The sequence below is a fragment of the Odocoileus virginianus genome, chromosome 23 (assembly GCF_023699985.2).
Source record: "Odocoileus virginianus isolate 20LAN1187 ecotype Illinois chromosome 23, Ovbor_1.2, whole genome shotgun sequence".
In the NCBI taxonomy this organism is placed as follows: Eukaryota; Metazoa; Chordata; class Mammalia; order Artiodactyla; family Cervidae; genus Odocoileus; species Odocoileus virginianus.
Genome location: NC_069696.1, coordinates 1,469,482 through 1,493,076, shown reverse-complemented (window position 1 = coordinate 1,493,076; position 23,595 = coordinate 1,469,482). Strand labels below are relative to the sequence as shown.

Here is a 23,595-nt window from a genome sequence, read left to right as displayed (position 1 = left end):
ACCTCAAAGTCTAACCTTCTATGGCTCTAGACAGTTCGTGAAAAGGAAACACTCGTTCATAGCACACACACATCTGGGCATCTTCTAGGTACCAGGCGCTGAGTTTGGAGGTTGATTGCTCCAAGGGCTGAAGAAGCCCAGCAGTGAGGAGGACCCTCCTCACCTCATACACAGAATGCTCAGCCATGCACCCAGCACTGGAATCCCACAGGCTCCATGTCAGCAGGGTCCACAAAGACTCTGCAAGCCAGTCCCACCAGCTGCATTCACATCACTGTGTCACAGATGGGGAAACTGAGCCTCAGAGAAGTGGTGAATTGCCAGCATCGGGGCGTGAACCCAGCCTTCAGGACCCAGGCTTCCTGACTTCCCCATCCAGGCTCTCTTTTCAAACCTCTGATCCTTGGAAAGGCTCTGTGGTCCCCGAGAAGGAAGCAAGCCAGAGCTCCCTCTCAGCCCCCCACCAAGCCCAGCAGCCCAGCTCTTCCCCAGTGTTCCACAGCGTCCAGGAAAGGCACCCCAATCCTCTTTAGAATTATTAATATGATCAGCAGCAGCATCATTATTACTGTTATTCTTGGACATAGGAGAATGAAGAACATCCTCAGAAATGGCAGGACACATGTTCTCCAGCTGGTCCCCATTATGCCCTCCCCGGGTACATGATACGCCTTTCATGTGCTTAAAATCATAAATAATTTTTAAAGTATGTTGCTCTTATTTTTCATCCCAGGGCTCAAATGTGGTTCTCATCAAAGCTCGCTTTGGCCCCACTGTCACAGGCTAAGAGGTTTACCGAGATGCCTTCTTCTCTTACTTCTTCCCCTCCGCCCCCGCCCCGCTCATCTCCCCCAGCCTCTCCCCTCCGGAGGGGCACGGTAGTGTGGTCTGAGGGCTAATTTGTTTCCTTCCTGCCTTGGAATCATGTTCCTTCCCGAGATGCAAGGAATCAAGGCTGCAGTGATTGTCTATCACCAACAGGACAGGCTACTGTCCCCATTTCACGGGTAAAGAAACTGAGGCATAGAAAGTTTTACTAACATGCCCGATGTCACACAAACATTAGGAGATCCAACGGCACCCAAAGATCAAGGGAAGGGTATAACCAACCATATGCTGCTATTGCTTAGTCACTCAGTTGTGTCTGACTCTCTGAGGCCCCATGGACCTCTGCCAAGCTCCTCTGTCCACGGAATTCTCCAAGCCTCTTGCATCTCTTGCGTCTCCTGCATTGGCGGGTGTTTCCTGCAACCCACATCTCTTGGGTCTCCTGCATTGGCAGGCAGATTCTTTACCACCAGCACCACCTGGGAGGGCTTGGTGGTAAGGAATCCACCTGCAACGCTGGAGACCCAGGCTCAATCCCTGGGTCAGGAAGATCCCCTGGATGAGGGCATGGCAACCCACTCCAGTATCTTTGCCTGGAGAATCCCATGGACAGAGGAGCCTGGTGGGCTACAGTCCATAGGGTCACAAAGAGTCAGACACGACTGAAGCAACTGAGCATGCATGCACTCAGTGGGAAGCCCACAACCATATGAAACATAAACAGAATAATCTTGATTATCCATGAGTCCCTCATCTACACTGATCTAAGAGGGCCTCTCTCTGCAACTCGTAGGAAAAGCAGAAACTAGCCAAAAAGATGGAGAGTGAGCTCAGCTATGAGCACATGTCTGCTTATACCTGTGACCCCACAGACACTAGCCCAGACTGTCTTCCCCTTTCCGTGTATCTGTGTTTTCCTCTGTGCTCTGAAAATGATCACCTGCTCAACTTTCATTTCAAAAGGCTCAGACACACAGGGAAGCCAGACAGTATGGAAGGTCGCCCCACAAACAGGACTGGGGTGGACGCCGCTCGACTAAAGAAGTTATGAAAAAGAGGGGCTCATGATGCAGCAGAATGCATCCATGGTTCTCCTGTTCCACTGGTACCCGAGGGCACCAAGAGAGAGGGATGCAGGCAGACATGCGGGCACTGAACCCAGATCTGAGGGTGCACAGATCTGGTTGCCTATTCCATGCACAAGCCTAGTTACCTACTCAAGCAGACGCTAAACCCCCCACCAATCCAGATGAAAAGAGCACTGGGAGCCACTCTGCTCAGCTGCATCCTAGAGCCCCAAGGAGGCCCAGTACCCACCAAGAGCAAGAGCTCCCCAGTCCCTCCACCCCACCCCGTGCCCATAGTCAATGTCCTGTCCACAGCCTCGCCAAATGCAGACAGTGATGTATTTACAAAACGCACATTCTCTGAGGTCTAACTCTGGATTCACTTATGGTTTTTAATTACATTTTCAATGTCCTCTACACATGAATGAATGTTTGCTGACTTTAAAAATGTGGGAGAAAATCCAAACCACTTACATGACTGATGAGTCCCTTCCAGCCCCACCCCTGCCTCCCGCTGCAGTCTCAGTCCCCACCCACCGCACCCCCTCACCCCCTGTTCCCAGTCTGTGCTTCACGCACACTGGCCTCCTCCCAGCTCCCTGCATAGGCCAGGGTTTTCTTTTGTGGGGTGGGAAGACATGTCCTTCCCTCTCCCAGGAAGGTTCTCACCTGCCCTCCCTACCTGCAAACTCCTACCCAGCCCTTGGGTCTCAGCTCAAATGGACGGACCCTTCTGGTACCTGCACACCCTCCCCCCATCTGAATTGGTCTCCTCCCATTAGCTCTCTGTCTACCCCGATCTTTGCTTCCAGTGCCTCCCAGCTCATCACCAGCTATTTAAGTTCTGAATCCTCCCCACACCGAAGCCATATGGGGCCAAGACCAGCTGTAGTCACCACTGCATCACCAACCATCAGCAGAATATCTCAGACATAATGATAATAACTATTCACTGAGCAGATGGATGGATGGGTGAATGAATGAAAAACATGATCTTTCCAAGGTCTAGGGCTCCTTACACACAACCCAGCCCCATTCCAGGTATAATTAGACTATTTCTAAATGTTTTTTTGGTAACTGACGGGGCTACTGAGGACCCAGATCAGGGATGGCTGCTATGGTCCATGTTCCACAATATTGCCTCCCCCCGCCCCCTCGCAGACCACCCTGAGGGACCACAGCATCCTTCCAATGCTCAGAATCCATCTCAGCATCACTCTGCAGTAAGCCAGGACCAATGAACCAGGCTGGTACATGAGATCCATCCTTTCATTCATCATCAAATGTCAATTTACTGCTTGCTCTGTACCCAGGCCTGTTCTAGGTGCTGCTGCTGACAGGAGAAAACAAAACTGGTGCCCTCTTGGAGCTTCCAGTATAGTGAGGATAGAGACAATAAAACAGAGATACAAATACACTACTCAGTATCCAGCAGTGCTGAGTATTAAACACACACACAGACACACACACAAGAGAAGGGGATGGAGAGAAGAAGAGAGACAGGGGCCCACTTCATACAGGGTAGTCGGATATGTCAGTCTGTACAGAGACTCTGGTGGAGTGGGGGAGTGCCTCCTGGTATCTAGAGGTCCTCAGGCAGAGGGAAGTCAAGCAAAAGGCTCGTCCAGGCTTGTATTCTGGACGATCTGTGCGGCTGGGGTGCAGTGAGCAGGTGGGCAGGAGGGAGAAGTTCCTTTCTGTATCAGAGGTGACCGATATGGCATCAATTCAGAGTCCCTGAAGGGACACGGTCACTCCCAGATCCTCTCTGACCAACAGCCCTTTACTGTCCACAGCAGAGATCACATAACACCCTCAGGTTCCAGCCTGCCCGCCCCCACCACCGGAGAGCGCTGGTCCACGGTGGCACTCTGACTGTGCACTCCGTCCTCATTCTCAGGGCTCGGATCCGTGGTGCGCTGGGAAACGCTTACCAGCCACCTCCGTGTGTGGGGCTGGATGGCTGATATGTAGCTGTCACTGATTCCTATGGTGCAAATACGCCCACTATGGCCAATTACAGTCAGCGGTATAATGACCAGCTTGCAAATTTTCTGAAAATGTATCAGACCTCAAGAGCCATTATAAACCAGCATATCACTGATCCCAGTTCTTACTGAGTAAGAAGAGCTCTGCCCATGAGACCCAGGTGCCTGAAGCTGACTGCCCCCTCCTCTGTCCCTGCTCCTCTCCTCCCCTGCCCCTCCCACCTACCCCCTGGGCAGCCACGGCCCCTGCCCCCATGTCTCCCATTGGGAAAGCGACCACACATCCCAGCTACTCAGTCTTGTTTTACTCTACTGGGCAAATTCTATCAAGTGCCCTCTGCTCTCAGCCCACCAGCATGGGGTCCAGGATCCAGGGCCCTGCCCACCCATCTGGCACGTGCTGCCCAAGTTCACTCGGATGTGAGGCTTTCAAAAAGGAAAACCACCACTTCTCTTTCAATTTTTTTCAATCACGAGCCTAAAAACAACTTAATTTTAAAAACTGCAAATTCACTTCCCATTCATGTTTTTGGCATCACTGTTTTTGAGCCCTGAGTCAGGTCTGTGGTCTTGCCAGGCCTGCATGCACATCCAGAAGGTGGCCTCAAGCCATCGCAGGTTCCACACGGAAACAATGGCATGGAGGTGGCGTCAATTTGTTTTTTTCCGATTTTTAAAGATGAGAAGCATTACAGAAAACAAAACCGAATAAGTAAAAGTGTTCTGCACTCTTTCCAGTCTATTTAAATAGCAATCAAAGAGCATGCACCAGAGACCATAAAGATATCAAATATAAACCCAACCCCGCATCACTATTAAAAACAAATGCTTGGGAATAGGCAGCGACAAGAAGAGGACCTCAACCACAGCCCATCAGTATGAACAGCTACCCCTCTGGTTCATTCAAAAATCATCAATGATTTTTGTAATAATCGAAAGAATCTGTCCTGAAAGGCATCATGAAGGCTGAGTAGTCAGTGGCCCTCCTCCAAGGATTAAGGATCTAGAATATCTCAATCTTCAATAAATTTCATGGAGTTTTTCCTGCTTTTTACTGTCTGGTCACCAGGAAACTATCAAACTATCAAAATAATCCCAAAGAGGAATTCAATCACTACTTGATGAAGGAAGAAGAGGGTCAAGGTGAGGAGGGGAAAGAATGTGATTCTGTTTCTTAATTTTGCATGGACAAATGACCACTGAGCCATGAGGAAAGCCCCCGATCTAGTCCATAGTAATGAAAAAATTAAAAATTTAATGCTTTGTCTCTCCAACTTAGGATTAGGGTTAATTTAATTTACTTAACCTAGGATGTAATTTCCCAGAATACATTCTGCAGGCGATTGGTTCTCCCAAGATATTAACAGGCATTCAGTAGGAAAGCAATTGAACAAAACTGAACCATTTCCTCTACATCAGGGCAGGAGGGGCTTTTCCTGGTGGCTCAGACAGTAAAGAATCTGCCTGCAATGTAGGACACCCGGGTTTGATCCCTGGGTTGGGAAGATCCCCTGGAAAAGAGAATGGCAACCCACTCCAGAATTCTTGCCTGGAGAACTCCATGGATAGAAGAGGATGATATATATATGTATGTATATATCAAATATATATACATAATATATGTACACACATATGGTTGGATGGCATCACTGATGCAATGGACATGATGTTGGGCAAACTTCAGGAGATGGTGAGGGACGGGGAGGCCTGGCACGTTGCAATCCATGAGGTTGCAAAGAGTCAGACACGACTGGGCAACTGAACAACCCTGTTAGTTCTGTTTCTCTAGAGAAACCTTACTAACCCAAGCCTCAAATCTGGATAAGTGAGAAGGCAGAGGTTCTGGCCTGGCTGAGTGGGCATCAGGAACCTGGGGAGAGTCTTCCCTTGGAATTTTTACAGAAGTCACAGTTATCAAATCAGAATTTCTAAGAGCCAGCAATAAGTAACGGAGCACAACTTCCAATAATTTAGGAAGCTTAACAGAATTAATATTTTACTCCTAAGGGGCCACCCAGCTTAACTAAAATGCCACATTTCTTTGCTTTTAAACTGGAATTTTATTTAGTCCAATGTGGTAACACTGATTTTCTCACTCTCATCAGAAAATTCTTAATGGCAATTCTATATGATTTCAGTTCATGAAAATAAGATGAGTCTTCCCTGGTGGTCCAGTGGTTAAGATCTGCGCTACAAGCAGGGGACATGGGTTTGCTGCTGGATGAACCTGCTGCATTAACACAAGAACAGACTCTGTCATCTCATCTTCATCAGTTCCCAGGAGGTGGCTCGTGGGGGATAAGTGGACGTCAGGGGTGCGCGTGGCGGGGACGGGTGGCAGGGTGCTCGTTCATATGTGTAAAAACGTGATGTATACCTACGGCTGGTTCACTTTGCTGCACAGCAGAAAGTAACACCATATGGTAAAGCCACTCTCCTCCAATAAAATATTTTAAATAAGATGGGTGAGAAATAAACATAGATACTGACCACAATCAAGACGGGCCACCTCGGCGAAGAGCAGAGGTCAGAAAGCATGCACTTCAAACCCTCCCAGGCTGCTCGGGGCCAAAGGCCAGGCCTCCTGCCTCTTTCCTGTGCAGGGGCCCTGAGTGTCCCTCACAAAATACTGGCTCCTCTGTTGTTGTTTTTGGAAAACAAACACTTCCTTCCAAGATTCCCCCTCCCGGTTAATATCTGTGCTCAGGACTCCGTGTCCCTGGACTCATTACTGTGGATTTGTCCAGGTTCGAGATCTCAATTTGGGGATTTCCTCCCCATCTTCCCGGTCTCTCCGGACCCTGCTGAGTTATGATCCGGCTTCCACCAGCCCGGAAGATGCTAAGTGGCCCCGCCCTATGCCTCAGTCTTCCTCCTTGCTCCCCCTGCTGCCAGGACACAAATCCTTGCAAACGTGGTTACTCTCTTTGGAGTCACTTCCCAAGCCCATTAAGAAAACAGGAGGGACTTCCCTGGTGGTCCAGTGGCTAAGACTCTGCACTCCCAACGCGGGGGGCCCAGGTTCAATCCTTGGTCAGGAAACTAGATCCCAAATGCCACGACTAAAAATAAAATAAAATTTAATTTAATTTAAAAAAAGATCCCACATGCCACAACTAAGACTCGACACAGTCAAATAAATTTTTTTAAGAGAGGAAAAAACACCACTGGACCCAACACTAGGCCTGTGGAGGTCAGCCTCACCCCCATGCTCCTTTCTCACCCCAGGAACTGGGTTTAACTCCCACCCCCATTTCTAGACTTCGTTCTCAGACTCACTTTTGCAAGCAAATGCATGCCACCCAGCATACCATGTTGTATCCCCCTCTCATGGTTATGACATCCTCCTAGGAGGTCAACTACTTGCCACTGCATTCTGTGAATAGGAAAATGGTCTGGAGCCCTGTGGCAGAAGGATGCCAGGATGGCCCACCTGTGTGGGGTCTGGGGACTCGCCACCATGGGGTTGAGTTCCTTCTGTTACATCTGCAGCCTCATCAGGGCCACCCCCTGGCTTTGCTCTCCCAGACTCCTGGGACCAGCATTCTCCCAGACGGAAGCTGTGCCATGCTGATAGGCTGCTACCTGGCACAGGATTTAATCCGATGGGCTTCCCAGGTGGCGCTAGTGGTAAAGAACTGCCTGCCAACTCAGGAGATGTAAGAAATGTGAGTTCAATCTCTGGGTGGGGAAGATCCCCTGGAGGAGGGCATGGCAACCCATTCCAGTATTCTTTCCTGGAGAATCCCCATGCACAGTGGAGCCTGATAGGTTACAGACCTACTGCGAAGAGTCAGACACAACTGAGCGATCTAGCACAGGGTGTCTGACTGTGGGCACTCCTCCTGTTGTGCTCTTAGCTGTGAACTCTGAGGGCTAAGACTGTCTCTGAGCCCCTCAGCATCTCTTCACAGACCCCCTTCTGCCAGGAGCTCCATCAGTGTTGGCTGCCTACTGCATCAGGAGGGAAGGTGACTGGGGAACGAGGGACTGAGAACACACATAAAAATATCTGAGAACACAGACAAAATAATAAACGTCTGCATTCCCATAGCAGCGGTTAAGACCTGGATCCTTACAACAATCTTCTAGGAAAAACAGGGCAGGTATTACTATGCCCACTTCACAGATGAGGAAATTGAGGCTCTGCAAGATGAAGTGACATCCCCAAGTCACATAGCAAGTGGGTCCAGGACCAGAGCTGCAAGGCTGGTCTCTCAAGGACTCGTCTGATGCAGAGTCTGCCAGGCTATGGCTCCAAACCAGGAAGGAAGGAGGGAAGAAAACAACCTGAGAGTTTGTCAATGGGTGAATGGATAAAGAAGACATATATATATATGTGTGTGTGTGTGTGTATAAAGATATACATATATTTAAAATTTTATATATATGCATTAATAATATATAAATATTCTATAATTATTAATATAATGAATATAATATAGTATATAATTATACAGATTACAATACATTATAATTAATACATAATATATAAATCATAATATATTTATTTATATATACAAATACATAAAATCTTTATCCATTCAATATCCATTATATCGGCACTTGCCAGGTGGCGCTAGTGCTAAAGAACCCTCCTTCCAATGCAGTAGATGAGAGAGAAATGGGTTCAATCCCTGGGTTGCGAAGATTCCCTGGAGGAGGAACTAGGAACCCACTCCAGTATTCTCGCCTAGAAAATTCCAAGGACAGAGGAGCCTGGTTGGCTACAGTCCGTGGGGGTTGCAAAGAGTCAGGTGTGACTGAACACACACACACACACACACACACATTATATATCTTTATCCATTATTATATATGTAAGATTTTATATATCCACACACAGATCCAATGGCATATGATTCAGTCATCAGAAAGAAGGAAATTTCACCATTTGCAACACCAAGGATGGACCTGGAGCATATTGTGCCCAGTGAGAGAATTCAGAGAAAGAAAAATACTGTACAATATCACTTACATGTGAAATCTAAGAAGCCAAGCTCGTTGAAACAAGGGGGTCCTTCCACAGACCCGCTCCTTTCAAATCATGTCGAACTCTGACTCTGCCCAAACGAGTTCACTTCCATTTTCAAATTTTGAGCAACCATGTTGTCAATGTATATATTGTATGTCTTAATAATATTATGACCTAGAAGTTTATCATACTAATTTTTCAGTGTAGTTTGTTGTTTAAAATAATATAATCATCCAAATATTATTACACTACTATTAACTAGGCTTCAATATATCAGTGTTGATTTCATTGTGTTAAATGTACACTTGTAATAAAATAGCTGCAAACGTTAAAAAAAAATGGTGGCTACCAGGGGGTGGGGCTGGAGGAATAAGACATGATGTTTAAGGGCACAAGCTTGCAACACATAGTAAACAGACCCTAGAGATCTAATGCACAGCACAGCGAATATGCCCAACAATATTGTATCATAACCATCAAACTTGCTAAAAGACTGGAACTTAAAGATTCAAGCCACTGAAAACAAAGGATAATTTTATAACATGACAAAGATGCTAATTATCGCTACAACGGCAACCATATTACAATCTATACACAGACCAAATTAAGACTTTGTACAACTTAAGTTTACACAAGATTATATGTCAAATGGGGCTCCCCTGGAAGCTCAGACGGTAAAGAATCTGCCTGCAGTGCAGGAGACCTGGAGTCAATCCCTGGGTCTGAAAGAACCCTCTGGCAAAGGGAATGGCAACCCACTCCAGCATTCTTACCTGGAGAATCCCATGGATAGAGGAGTCTGGTGGGCTACAGTCCACTGGGGTCTCAGAGTCAGACACAACTGAGCAACTAACACTTTCACTTTCACTTCATACATCAAATAAATTTAAATTATAATTTTTTTAAAAAAAGAAACAGAAGGCAACTCCAAGATAGCTTCATCATAATACATCCTTGTCCTAATCATCTTACCTGCAAATTCAAGTGCAGGTACATCCTACACGATGGATGCTAAGTTCTAACAGGCTGAGTATTTGGGGACACATAGGCTCTCAGGGCAGGCATGCCCTATGGTGAGAACTATGCTCCCGTAGCTATGAGCTTGTGGAAGGACACGCAGAGACCAGAGGGGCCAGAGGCCAGCATTGCTTAGGGGCTGAGACCAGGAATGAAGAGAAGGAGGAAGTGATGGGTATGGACGGATGTTCAAGAGCAGGGAGGGAGGCTAGGAAGGGGCACCAGTAAAGAAGTGGGAGGGGGAAGAAGAAGGGACAGAAGAGCAGGCGGGGGAAGGAAGGATGGAAGACACTAGCAACGGAGAAGAGGCGAAGAGGGGAGAGGAGAAGCAGGACCCACACTTCTCCTGGGTCTCTACGTTTCCTGCTAAAAGGATTGTCCTGGGGAACAGAAGCACTAGCAAGGGCATCAGAGTTTGCTCACCTTCTGTCCAGGGATCAGCCAGCAGAAATAAAAACATAGGCAGCAAGATACAAATCGAAGAAATTAAGAGAACGTTAGCTATTCAGATAAGCCAGAGAAAGGAGAAGAAATATATATATTGAAGACAGAAGGAAGAGAAACAGAAGGTAAGTTAAGTGAGGACACCACCAGAGGGAAGTGGACGCCTCCACCCGAGGCTAACTTGGGTCGTGTGGCCAGCAGACCGGGAAAGCATCAGAGGAGCCAAGGTCCAGATTCAAGACAGCGCCTGCAGCTGAGGACAGCAGAGTGGGAGTGAGGGGTCAGGAGACAGAGGGCAGAGCAGCGCAGTTGAAGAAGAGAAGGTCACAGCATAGTTCTTGCGAAACCGAGACACTCAGACGTGTGACCCCTAAACATGTACCTCTTATTGGCAAGATGTCTGTAGCTATATTTATGCCCATGTTTGTTCACTGTTCAGCAGTCATTTGTCCACTTTCCATGGATGTGCTATCCATCTTAATAAGTCTATCAGAAAAGAACCCACAGGCTTCATCTTCTTGAGTAAGGGGTTCATGATAGGGCATCACACAACACGGTATGTGATGGATGATTTCTGATGGGGCCGCAGATCTCTTGGTAGTGAGGATGGTGTAAACACAGCCCACGATGCTAATCCAACTGTTTTGCTGACTCTAACCATGTCACTGATCGTGGAGAGGGTGACGAGAAGGCAGGTGACGACAGTGGTTGTACAGAACGCAGCCAATAGGAACTTCTGTTAATGATGGGGAGGGTGGACATGATGATGACCAGTTGTGATCTCTGCAAAGCTAGGTCAACACTTGTGAGATAAGATGTGTGTGTGTGTGTGTGTGTGTGTGTGTGTAAGAGAGGGAGAGGGACTGAGAAACAGAGATCGTCCACAGATCACTCCTGGTTAAACCAGAGTCGCCTGCCTTGGGGCCTTTCCTAGAAACACCTCAAAAGTTCAAAGTCAATGACCATCCCTTTTCCCTAAAATACTTAATAAAAAAAAAGAGCAAACCTGCAGAAATCTGTGGACACACTTCCTTTTTCTTTGGAGATATTTGCTGGATTTTCTTACGCAAGGAAGCTGTCACCCAGGAATTCTCCAGGAAATTTTTTAAATTATATATAGACTCTAATGGCTGAAAAGGACCTTGAAAATCACCTAAACTGTGGGGCTTTCCTGGGGATTTTTTTTCCCACAATACTGCTGCTAGAGCCTTGCTCCACGCCAGCCAACAAGATCACAGTCCCAGCTGGGCCGGGGCATGAACACTGTGATCAACTCACGTGAGAAAGAACCTTCTATTTTACAAAAGCCATAGTCACACCACACGTAGTGACAGTGTCATAAGCAGGAAAGGTGTCTTCACAGCAAGTCTGGCGAACCCACACCTCCCTGCACGCTCCCATCAGCAAGGCTTGCTGCCCACTCTCATTGCCATGTGTGTGCATGCTCGGTTGTGCCTGACTTTGCAACCCCATGGACTGCAGCCTTCCAGGCTCCTCTGTCCACGAGATTTTCCAGGCAAGAATACTGGAGTGGGTTGCCGTTTCCTACTCCTGGGACCTTCCAGACCCAGAGGTTGAATGCACATCTTCTTCATCTCCTGCATTGGCAAGCAGATTTTTTTACCACTGCGCACTCTAAAGAAAAGTCTGGGACCTTTCCCAGTGGTCCAGTGGTTAGGTTTCACCTTCCAATGCAGGGGACGGAGTTCAATCACTGGTCCGGGAGCTAAGACCTCACATGCCTCATTGCCAAAAAAACAAAACATAAAACAGAAGCAATATTGTAACAAATTCAATAAAGACTTTTTAAAAAAGATTATAGACCAGTGATCTGGGGCGGTGGGGGCGGCGGGGTGGAAAAAAAAAAGACATGCCTGGCTGGGCTGGAAGGAACAGAGAAGGGGGTTTAAGGAGAAGTTGAAAAGCTGGACCACGGCAATGACCAGCTTCTTGCAGAGCCCATTTCAGCAATACTCTGAGGTGACACTGTCTCCCAAGTCCCTTCTGCCCAACCTTGGGGTCCCCAGGGAAGAAAGAGTGATTCAACTTCACAAGACCCACGTCCCACCCAGCCCCATTCCCGACACTGTTCATATCCATCCAGCCCTCGAGAGACCCCAGAACCCGGGAGAAACATGCTCATACTTTCTTGGTGGGAACTTTGATCTTCAAGAATTCTGCCTCTCGGGCCAGCACCTGCCACGGGGCGTGGATCCGGACGAAGACGGAGCCCTGGCTTTTGCTCTGGAAGGGACAAAGAAGAAACAGCAGCGTTTAGGAGGTCATAGCTTACATTCCGAGCTCTCCGATTCTTCCAAATAAGAAGCCCAGACGTGTTATTTCTTCCGTTTCTGGTTTTTGTTCTCTTTATACCTCACTGGGGGCCAGCCCCCTCCCACCATACCCCATTCATTGTTTCTGGCTCAGAAATGCTCTCATCCAGAGAGGGGAAGCATTCCCAAAGAGCAGTCCCTGGAGGTCTGGGGACTTCAGAGAAAAAGAGGAATTAAAACAATTGTGTTCACAGGTTTAAAATGTAAGCCATTACAGTTTTCACAAAAATCCCATTAACTTTTTTTGGTTGAAGTGTTGCTGATTTATAATACTGTATTAGCTTCAGGTGTTCAGCGTTGTGATTCAGTATTTTTACAGATCATATTCCATTACCGGTTATTACAAGATAATGGGTATAATTCCCTGTACTGTACAGTAAACCTTCATCAGCTATTTTCTAACTGGGAGTTACTGCAGCTAGTCGGTTTACCCCTGCTGGCTTCAGTGAACAGTCTGGAATCTGCCTCCATACTGATATTTTCAGTAAATATTAATATTTTATAATTAGTAATTTAATAAAATAATATTAAATTTTTATTTTTGTTCTACGATTTTGCTGTGTCTCAGCCCAAATCACAAAGGGGTTCATCTAGCCTGTAAGGGGCTCCCAGGAGGCTCAGTGGTAAAGAATCTGCCTGCAATGCAGGAGACTTGGGTTTGATCCCCGGTCTAGGAAGGTCCCCTGGAGATAGAAATAGCCATGCCAGTATTCTTGCCTGGAGAATTTCAAGGACAAGAGGAGCCTGGCTGGCTACAGTCTGTGGGGTCGCAAAGAATCAAACATTACTTAGCAACTAAACAACAACAACAAAAGCTAATGATAAAAATAATAAATGTAAATGGTACAACTCAATATAATACCATAAAAAGTAAATCATGGGCAGGGTTTTGTGTGAATATGGCTGTGAATTTAGGTCCCAGGACACATCATTCTCTGAGTGCACTGATTTCACTCAAAAAATGTAAAATAAGGAAAGGAGATGCAGTGATGAATATCTGAAAACTAGGTTTTATTGACTCAGCAGCTCATTTGGCCCCAGGCAGTGTCTGCTATAAAAATTGGTCCGGTTACAACATGAAGCTATTAGTTTCTTCTCATCTACAAAGAAAACCTCAAATTTTTTCAGAACAAGCACACAAAGGGGGTGGGGGGGACACTTTCTGACATTAATATAATTCGTTTCATCACTAAAGAACAAAAAAAGGCCAAAACAAGTAGGAAACAGAGGGCAAAAGCCTCACCATTGGTGTGAAGCTTCTAAAACTACCTGCGAAATCAATTACAAACACTGTGTGCACAGAAATAGAAGCACAGGTCAATAGAGCAATTCCTCATCCAGTGACTTCTGGGAATCCCGAAGCCCCGTGAGATGCTGGCCCATGTGCCACTGACAGTTGGGATAAAGCAGCTGAGGGCAGAGCGAGGACCGGGTCCTAGCCACCATCCTCTGCAGAGAGACGAGCTCGCAGCTTCTTGTCCCATTCTCAACCGCCTCCACACACGTGCTACAGGGGAAAGCAGGCTTTGTTGGTTTCCTGAGCATCTCATGAAACAGGACGCACAGAGACCAGGGCCCAAAAGGCACCAACGTTGTGGGCAGCGAAAGGAATGCTCCTCACAGAAAAGCAGCAACAGCCCTCTGCAAAGTCATCCTCAAAGACCAGTTCGTGTTCTCCAATACAGGTCTTGGTTTAGCACTGAAGATCCCATTGGAGGCAGCCACGCACACCATCCCAAGTGCCAGGCAGAGAACCATGTGGCTGGGAGAAGACTGCCTTTCTCACCCAAATGAGTGTCAGTTTAAGGTCACGGATTCACGGGTTTCTGAGATGATGAATAAGGCAAAAAGACACTTCATGATGCTCATAATGCAAGTGAAGACTGTCTCTCTGATTCTTAATGGCACTTAATGATCCTTTCAATAATTAAGACATCCAGAAGCTACCTCTACCTTGGGGATGAAAGCTGCTGACTTCTAAGGAGGGAGAAGAAAGAAGAAAGCAGGATTTCACAAGAAGAGGGAACTGTGGTCTGAAAGCCTTGGATGGTCTAAAGTTGACAAGTGCCTAAAAACAACACCCATCACCAAGATGCATCTTTATTGAGTGAATTGTGTGCCTAGACGGAGAGCAGAGGTCGTGTGATTCAGCTCACAGAATATGCACGGGGGACCATCACCTTCATCTCTACCTTATTGTTGAGCAGGGAAAATTCAAACAATTTGTCCAAAGTTACACAGAGAGTAGGATTTTTAGAAAAAAGGATTCAAGGGACTTCACTGGTGGTTCACTGGTTGACTCTTCGAGAGTCTATCCATGAGGCTTGTGTTTGATCCCTGACCTGGGAACTAAGATCCTGTATGATAAAGAGCATGGCCAAAAATAAAGTTATATTTTTTTAAAAAAAGGCCCTGAATTCAGGCAGGTTATGCTTCACCTGGTGGTTTTTAGAACATCTATTGCACATAGTTAAAAACCACATCCAAGGGCTGCAAGAGAAAATAAAGACATGCCTTAGACTAATATTGAATCAAAGGATGAGAGGCATCAGAGAAGCAGTCCTAAGAAGAGATATAGAGTCTTTGAGACCCTAAGTGGACACAATTCAGACAAAACCCTGGAAAGTGCCTTTCAGTGAGAAATCACCCCAATTTCTCTGTCTGTCTATGACAACAATACCGGGACTGCTAGACGGAGTCATCAATTACTTGCTGCTACTTCAAATGGTAATTTAAGCTTTTCTAATTTAGTGAAAAGCAAGAGGAAGACAGAAACCATCTGTGGAGCTGACCTGAAGCCCCAGAAATGACGTTTTCAGTGAAAGATGGCAAAGGGTGCCACTATCCTTCTCTCTAGGATGAAATCATGACTATTATTGATTTTAAAATATTTGGTTTCATCTTTGTTTTCAAATTGTGGCAAACCCCTTTTTCACCTTTATCTGGAAGTGGTGCCTCAAGTGTGCACCAAATGTCCATTAAACAGCTGCAGATGTTTAAGCAGGGTCGGGAGGGCCAGGGTCCACCTGTGGTCTTGGTGGCAGACTGCTAGCTGTCCCCTGACAGCCATTCTTCTTTTCTCTATTCTTCTCTATTGGTTTGGCTGCACTGGGTCTTAATTGTGTCATGCGGGATCTTTCCTTGCAGTGTATGGACTCTAGTTGGGCACGCAGGCCTAGTTGCTCAGCAGAATGTGGGACCTTGTTCCCGAACTGGGGCTCAAACCCTCATCCTCTGGTGGATTCTTAACCACTGGACCATCAGGCAAGTCCTTCCTTTATTTTTTTTTTTTCTTTTTTTTTTTTTAATTAGTTGGAGGCTAATTACTTCACAATATTATAGTGGTTTTTGTCATACATTGACATGAATCAGCCATGGATATACATGTATTCCCCATCCCGATCCCCCCTCCCACCTCCCTCTCCACCCGATCCCTCTGGGTCTTCCCAGTGCACCAGGTCCGAGCACTTGTCTCATGCATCCAACCTGGGCTGGTGACCTCCTTTATTTTTTAACCAACCACATGGCCTTCCAGAATGCAGACAGCATCCCCCTTGAAGTTAGGTGTAACCATAACACTAATTCCTAGCCAATGTGGTACAGGTCAGGGGTGGAGCAGCTCCTGGAAACTCCCTGCAAAGACACAAGTGGATGATTTCTGCCCCTTCATCCTCTTCCCTATCACTGGATCTGCAGCCTGAAAGACACATACAAGTGTCTTAGACCTCAAGGTCAAAGTCAAGGCCAGAAATAGCAAAGTATCAAGACAGAAGTTGGGTTCTGACTCTCTGGATTGTCCCAGCCAACCTGGGCTGCCTCTGGGATTTTGATGTGAAACGTAAATCTCCACCTTGTTGAGCCCCTGTGGTTTTAGAGGCTCTATGAACTGCAGCCCAACCGTATATTAAATTATGAAAATTGTTTCCCAACATGGACGCCTTCGGCCCCTCTAGCAAAGCAAGGTGCTTCTTCATTCTGCTCAAATGGAACCAGTTTCAAAGGAAAATAAAAGCTGGAATGCAGTTGCACTGGTGCTAACATCTAGTCATCATGTTTCTTTCATGCCATGCGACATTGTTACCTTCTCATAAAAAAAAGCAACACCGAGCTGATGTGAAATATTAGCAGGTGTGACTGGCTATGTCTGCTGGGAAAAAAAAAAAAAAACACATGAAAATCCCTCACAGAACCATCACTAAATGCAGAAGCTCTTTTTAACTAACCTAGGAATCAAAAGTTGGAGGTTAACACAGATTGAGCTAAAAAAAAAAAACAAAAAAACTTCCCTGTTCTCCAGGCCCAGCTGACTTCCATTCTGCCCTGGATTTGGATTCCTTTAGGGCAGCAATCCCCAACCTCCTTGGTAGCAGGAACCGGTTTCATGGAAGAAAAATTTTCCACAGACCAGGTTAGGGGAGCAGGGGTGGTTTCAGGATGATTCAAGTGCATTACATTTACTGTGTGCTTTATTTCTACTATTATTACATCAGCTCCACCTCAGATCACCAGGTTTTCAGCATAGGCGTGCATGCATGCTAAGTCACTTTAGCCGTGTCTGACTCTTTGCAACCCCATGGACTATAGCCCACCAGGTTCCCCTGTCCATGGGATTCTCCATGCAGGAATACTGGAGTGGGTTGCCATGCCCTCCTCCAGGGCATCTTCCTGACCCAGGGGTCGAACCTGTGTCTCATAAGTCTCCTGCATTGGCAGGCAGGTTCTTAATCACGAGAGCCAACTGGGAAGCCCCTCTTCAGGATAGGATGGGAATAGAAAGAGCTTGGGCTTTGGATTCAAGTAGATTAGGACCTGGATCCTAGATTTTACAGCTGTAGGGCACTGGGCAAGTCACTTAACCAAGAGAGCCACAGTTTCTTCCTGTGAACAAGGAAGATGAGAAACACAGCAGAGCTACTAAGAGGAACCGAGGTACTGAACGTGAGATTCCCACTGTGATGTCTGAATGTGGACCATTCACTAGGTGTCAGCCATTGAGAAGACTGAGGATCCACTCTTTCCAATCAAGGTGACAGCTTTTTGACTGCAGGGACAGGGTCTGATGCTTCACTTGGCTCCCCAAGCATCTGGCACAGGCTGGACACAGAATAGGTCCTCCCAGAGCTCTTGCAAATGATAGAATAGACTGGGAGCTCAGACGGTAAAGAATCTGCCTGCAATGCATGTTCGATCCCTGGGTCAGGAAGATCCCCTGGAGGAGGGCATGGCAATCCACTCCATTGTTTTGCCTGGAGAATCCCATGGACAGAGGCGCCTGGTGGGCTACAGTCCGCTGGGTCATAAAGAGTCGGACAGGACTAAAGTGACTTATGCGCTCCTATTGGATTAAAATCCTGGTTTGCTAATTGCCTTGAAGTTTTTGTGTGCTCAGTCACTCAGTCATGTCCGACTCTTTGCGGTTCATGGGCTGTAGCCCACCAGGCTCTTCCATCCATGTAATTTTCTAGCAAAATACTGGAGTGGATTACCATCTCCTACTCTGGGGAATCCTCCCGACCCAGGATTGAACCCACATCTTTTGCATCTCCTGCACTGGCAGGTGGATTCTTTATCACTAGTGCCACATGGGAAGTCTGCTCAAAGTTTCCTTTGTCTATATAGGATTTTTTAAATGTCCCATGGACCTACAGGAATCTGCTGGTTCAAAGTATTATTCATCTCCAGAATCTGAGGACATGGCCAGAAAGCATTACTTTGTGAAACCAACCTGAAATTTAACATTAAAGTTAAGAAATTAGGCATCAGAGCATATAATCCATCCCTAGAAGAGATTTCATAAATAAGTCATCACGGTGACTGGAGGGGATCCCAAATCTCACCAGGCAACTAAAATTCAAGTTCATGTAAAATAAGCTGTAACATACAATTTGGTTGCAGTCATCAGAGAAAGGAGAACCAACTCACAAAAGTTTCTCTAAGAAAGACAAATGCATCCATTTCGGGGATGCACCTATCCCCGGGGTAACAAATGGGAACTACATGACAAGGCAGGAACCTCCCTCCAGCTCAACTGAAAGGCCTCATAAAGCCATGCAACTCCTTTCACTGTGACTCCATAAAAAATAAAAAATAAAAAAAACACTAAAAATTCTGTCTCCCCAGTTCTCGGGTTTCAGTAGGAAGCACCCAAGAAAAGGCTGTCAATGCTCTGGTCAGAGGAAATGGACAATCCTCAGCCGTCACCTGACTCTTAGCTCTTTCAGTCTCTCAATGTGTATTGTCAGCTGGTTTTCCTCACCTCTAAGTAAGGTGATCCAACTAGTCCATCCTAAAGGAGATCCTGGGTCTTCATTGGAAGGACTGATGCTGAAGCTGAAACTCCAATACTTTGGCCACCTCATGCAAAGAGCTGACTCACTGGAAAAGACCCTGATGCTGGGAGGGATTGGGGGCAGGAGAAGGGGACGACAGAGGATGAGATGGCTTGATGGCATCACCATGAGTTTGAGTAAACTCCGGGAGTTGGTGATGGACAGGGAGGCCTGGCGTGCTGCGGCGATTCATGGGGTCACAAGGAGTCGGACACGACTGAGCGACTGACCTGAACTGAACTGAAGTAAACCAACAGAAACCTGAGTACATAGGAGGCAAAGTCAGGTCCCCATCTTGAACCTGTGCCCTAACTCATCTGCCAGTCTCTCCCTTCCTCCCTCTTCTTTAAAGAAGATGTGATACATATATACAATGGAATATTACTCAGCCATTAAAAAGAATGAAAGAATGACATTTGCCGCAACATGTATGGACCTAGAGAGTGTCATACTGAGTAAAGTAAGTCAGACAGAGAAGGAGAAATATCATATGACATCCCTTATATGTAGAATCTAAAAACAAAATTCACAAATGAACTTACAAAACACAAATAGACTCACAGGCTTAGAAAACAAACATGGTTACTGGGGCTAAGAGATAGTTAGAGATTTTGGGAAGGTTATGTCAACACTGCTGCATTTAAAATGGATAACTAACAAAGACCTATCGTATGGCACATGGAACTCTGCTCAATGCTATCTGCCAGCCTGGATGGGAGACGGGTTTGGGGAGGAACAGATACATCTGTGGACAGTGACTGCAGCCATGAAATTAAAAGACACTTGCTCTTTGGAAGAAAAGCTATGACAAACCTAAACAGCATATTGAAAAGTAAAGACATCACTTTACCGACAAAAGTTTGTATAATCAAAGCTATGTTTTTTCCAGTAATCATGTACAGATGTGACAGTTGGACCATAAAGAAAGGTAGGTGCCAAACAATTGATGCCTTCAAATTGTGATGCTAAAGAAGACTCTTGAGAGTCCCCTGAACTGCAAGGAGATCAAACCAGTCCATCCTAAAGGAAATCAGTCTTGAATATTCAAAGGAAGGACTGATGCTGAAGCTGAAGCTCCAATACTTTGGCCACCTGATGCGAAGAGCCAACTCATTGGAAAACACCCTGATGCTGGGAAAGACTGAGGGTGGGAGAAGGGGGTGACAGAGGATGAGATGGTTGGATGGCATCATCGACTCAATGGACATGAATTTGAGCAAACTCTGGGAGACAGTGAAGGACAGGGAAGCCTGGCATGCTGCAGTCCATGGGGTCACAAAAGAATCAGACACGGCTGAGTGACTGAACAACAGCATACGTAGGGCTGAGTCCCTTCACTGTTCACCTGAAACTACCTCAACATTGTTCATTGGCTAAACCCCAATACAAATAAAAAGCTTACAGTTAAAAACATTAAAGAGATCCAACAGCAAGCAGACCTGATCACACATGTTCTGTCTAGTAGCCCTGGTACTGCTCAAGTTTCCACCTTACCAGGAGCCCTTATACAGATCTCTCAGGAGGGCATCTCTGTTCCTCTCGGTAGCCCCAGGTCATCACCACATCTGCAGGTCACCACTCCCATCCCTAGAGGTCTACTGCATCGGCATGAGCATATCCTGATGCTCACAAAACACAGTGGAGCTGAGCTGGAGTTGGAGGATCCTGGAACCTCTGTGCCTTATAGGATTGTAAGGGTGTTGCTGCATTAAGGAAAAGAATAAGAGATGCTCTGACGAATAAAGGAAGTCTTGGGTCTCTCTACTTGCCAGCCATCAGACTTCCACATGCTATTCAACAACCCCATACTGACGGCTCAAAGCAGGGCCAACTGATGGCCATGGTGCATTTCAGAAAAGAGAACTGACTTGGCCCGAGGACTTGGAGTGGGAGAGCCCTCCAGCAATGCTTTACATCTTTCTCAAGTAGCAAATGAAGACCCAGAGCTCAGGAGGCTGAGTTGCTGGGTTATGGACATACAGCTAGTAGCTGGGCCAGGAATGGAATCCAGGTCTCCCGGATCACGGTCCATCCCCTGGCGCTCATGACAGCAGCACATACCCAAGGGCTCTCAACCCATCCAGGGCAGCCCCGTGTCCCTCTCCCTTCATGAGAGGTTAGGTAGATAGGGGACAAGGGGCTGGGATGGGGGAAATCACGCCCCCGGCCACCTCTCTCTGGAGCTCCAGCCACTGCTCAAAACCCTCGTTAGGGACCAGAGGTCACACACTCCTGGTGAGGTTATCCATATTGTTTATATCTCATTGTTGTTTTCCAAAGATTGCATGTAGCTGCACCAGACCATGTCCTCCCTCTGGAGAGACAAGAGTGAATGGGAGGCAGTCCCAGCCAAACGCTGGAAACCGATACTCCACAAGCCTCCTTCCCCTGCAGCCCAGCCAAGCCACCCCGACACTAACCCCAGACGCCAGCGTGTGCTCCAGGCCCAGCCCTGCCGTGAGAACACCAGCTGCAGTGCATCGAGGCCCCAGATCGAGGCTACCAGGGTGGGCGGTGGGGAGACGATAGAGAGGGGCCAAGGGGGGCAGACGCCTCCCAGACGTCACCAACCCAGGTCACCTCAGATCTATGAGGACCGAGGAGGGTGAGACAACCCCCCTGCCAGGGGCTCCCACGTTCTCAGATCACCAAGGTTGATGTCCACGCAGCTGGAGAAGTGACACCAGGTGGCCTGAAACTGTGGCCAGTGCAGTCATCATTGCAGAATAAGGAGAAGGGTGGGGTACATGTAGAGCTGAGAGCAGAGAGTGCCTCATTCCCCCTGGAGGAACACCTGGTCTACCCATGTCATTATTAAGACCAAAGTCTTAACTTCCTGCAGGAACTTCCAACCCATGGTCTGGGGACAGGCTCCATCCAGATGTCCTGAAGACACAGTGGCTTGGAATTAAGTTCAGCGAAGAACTTCCTGACTGGCAGAGGAAAGGTGAAACCCTGCTTTCGTGGGAGGCCCAGGATGATTCTCCTCTCTAACCCTCTCCTCCCTGGGCCAACAGGAGAATGCGTGCATGATCGGCAAAGATGGAGGGCAGGACCAATTGCCCATGAAGCCTGTCCCAGGGACCACCCCCCAAAATAGCAGCAGCATGACTGCTTTCATGGGAAAGGCTGCTCCTAGTCCCCAAGCAAAGACAGGGAACAGTCCAGCCAGAGTCCTGTAGAGATGGAAACCCAGCCACTCTTTTCATAATTTTGTCAAAGAGCCATCACCAGAAGTTCCCGGGAGTGGGAGGCAGCCTTCCATGCTGGGTGGATCCCTTGGGTCAAGTACCAGAATGGAGAGGCCCCCATAAGAGATGATCTCTGGACCTGGCCGCACAGGATTTAATCTCTGCACTGAAACCACTGTGCTCCAGAGAGAAGCCACCTAGGAAACCTCTGTTCAAGTCCAGGTGAAGATGAATTGGGGAGGGGGGAACCTGGCAAAAATTAAGGAGTCAGATCCTCTTTTACACCAAGGGCCAAGAAAGCCAGTTCCCCATCTAATCCTTTAGCTACAGGGTCCCCCAGGGCAACCCAGTACTCTGGAAGGACTGGGACCACATGAGGTGTCAGCAACAGAGTTGGATTAAGTGTTCCCTGGGCTTCTGTCCATCTCCAAAACCCACAGAAGCAGTGGGGGAAATCGTCACCACTGTCATGGTCATGGAAAGATCACGGGTACTCGGGTCTGAAGACTTACTGGGTCTTGGGCCCCATCTCTGTCACTTCCCAGCTGCATCATTTTGGGCTTTGTTTTTTGTTTTAAAGATTTCTTTTTTTTTTGATGTGGCTCATTTTTTAAAGTTTTACTGAATTTGTCACAATAAGGCTTCTCTTTTATGCTTTGGGTTTGGGGGCTGGGAAGCATCTTAGGGGAATCTTAGATCCCCAATCAGGGATCGAACCTGTATCTCCTGCGATGGAAGGAGAAGTCTTAACCACGGGACTGCCAGGGAAGTCGCTGCCACACCATTTTCGGCAAGTCACCAAAGCTCTTAAAACTCAGAGGCACCATTAAAATAATTGTGGTGGTGGTTTAGCCACTAAGTCGTGTCCGACTCTCAAGACCCCAAGGACTGTAGCCCACCAGGTTCCTCTGTCCACGGGATTTCCCAGGCAAGATTACTGGAGTGGGTTGTCATTTCCTTCTCCAGGGGATCTTCCCAACCTGTGGATAGAACTCAGGTCTCCTGCATCGCAGGCAGATTCTTTACCAACTGAGCCACCAGGGAAGCCCACTAAAATAATTGTAATGATTAATAACACCACCTGGAGAGCAGAAGGAAGGATTCTACAAGGGACTCATGGAATCTTTTGGGGGTAGTGGATACACTCATTACCTTGATTATGATGGTGGCTTCATGGGTTTGTACATATGCCCAAACTCAACAGATTAGATCATTTTAAATATGTACAGTTTATTATAATCAATTATACCTCAATAAGGCTAGAAAAAAAGATATGCAAAAATGTAAAATAATGCCATACTTTCTTACAACTTTTTGCTTTGAAAAATATTATTTTTCATTAAGATATGCTATTTGTATTTATGTTAAATAAAAATATTATTTATTTAAAATGTTATATATTGCTGTTGTTGTTTAGTCACTA

General features: G+C 46.9%; 1 protein-coding gene across 1 annotated transcript in view; it reads right to left on the bottom strand.

Annotated features, from left to right (window-relative positions):
• ANO2 (anoctamin 2) overlaps nucleotides 1–23,595 on the bottom strand; it is a 331,055-nt gene that overhangs the window by 244,304 nt on the left and 63,156 nt on the right. The window contains exon 4 of the mRNA XM_070454162.1: nucleotides 12,465–12,563. Coding sequence (XP_070310263.1) covers nucleotides 12,465–12,563 — 99 coding nt within the window. The remainder of the gene's footprint in view (nucleotides 1–12,464; nucleotides 12,564–23,595) is intronic.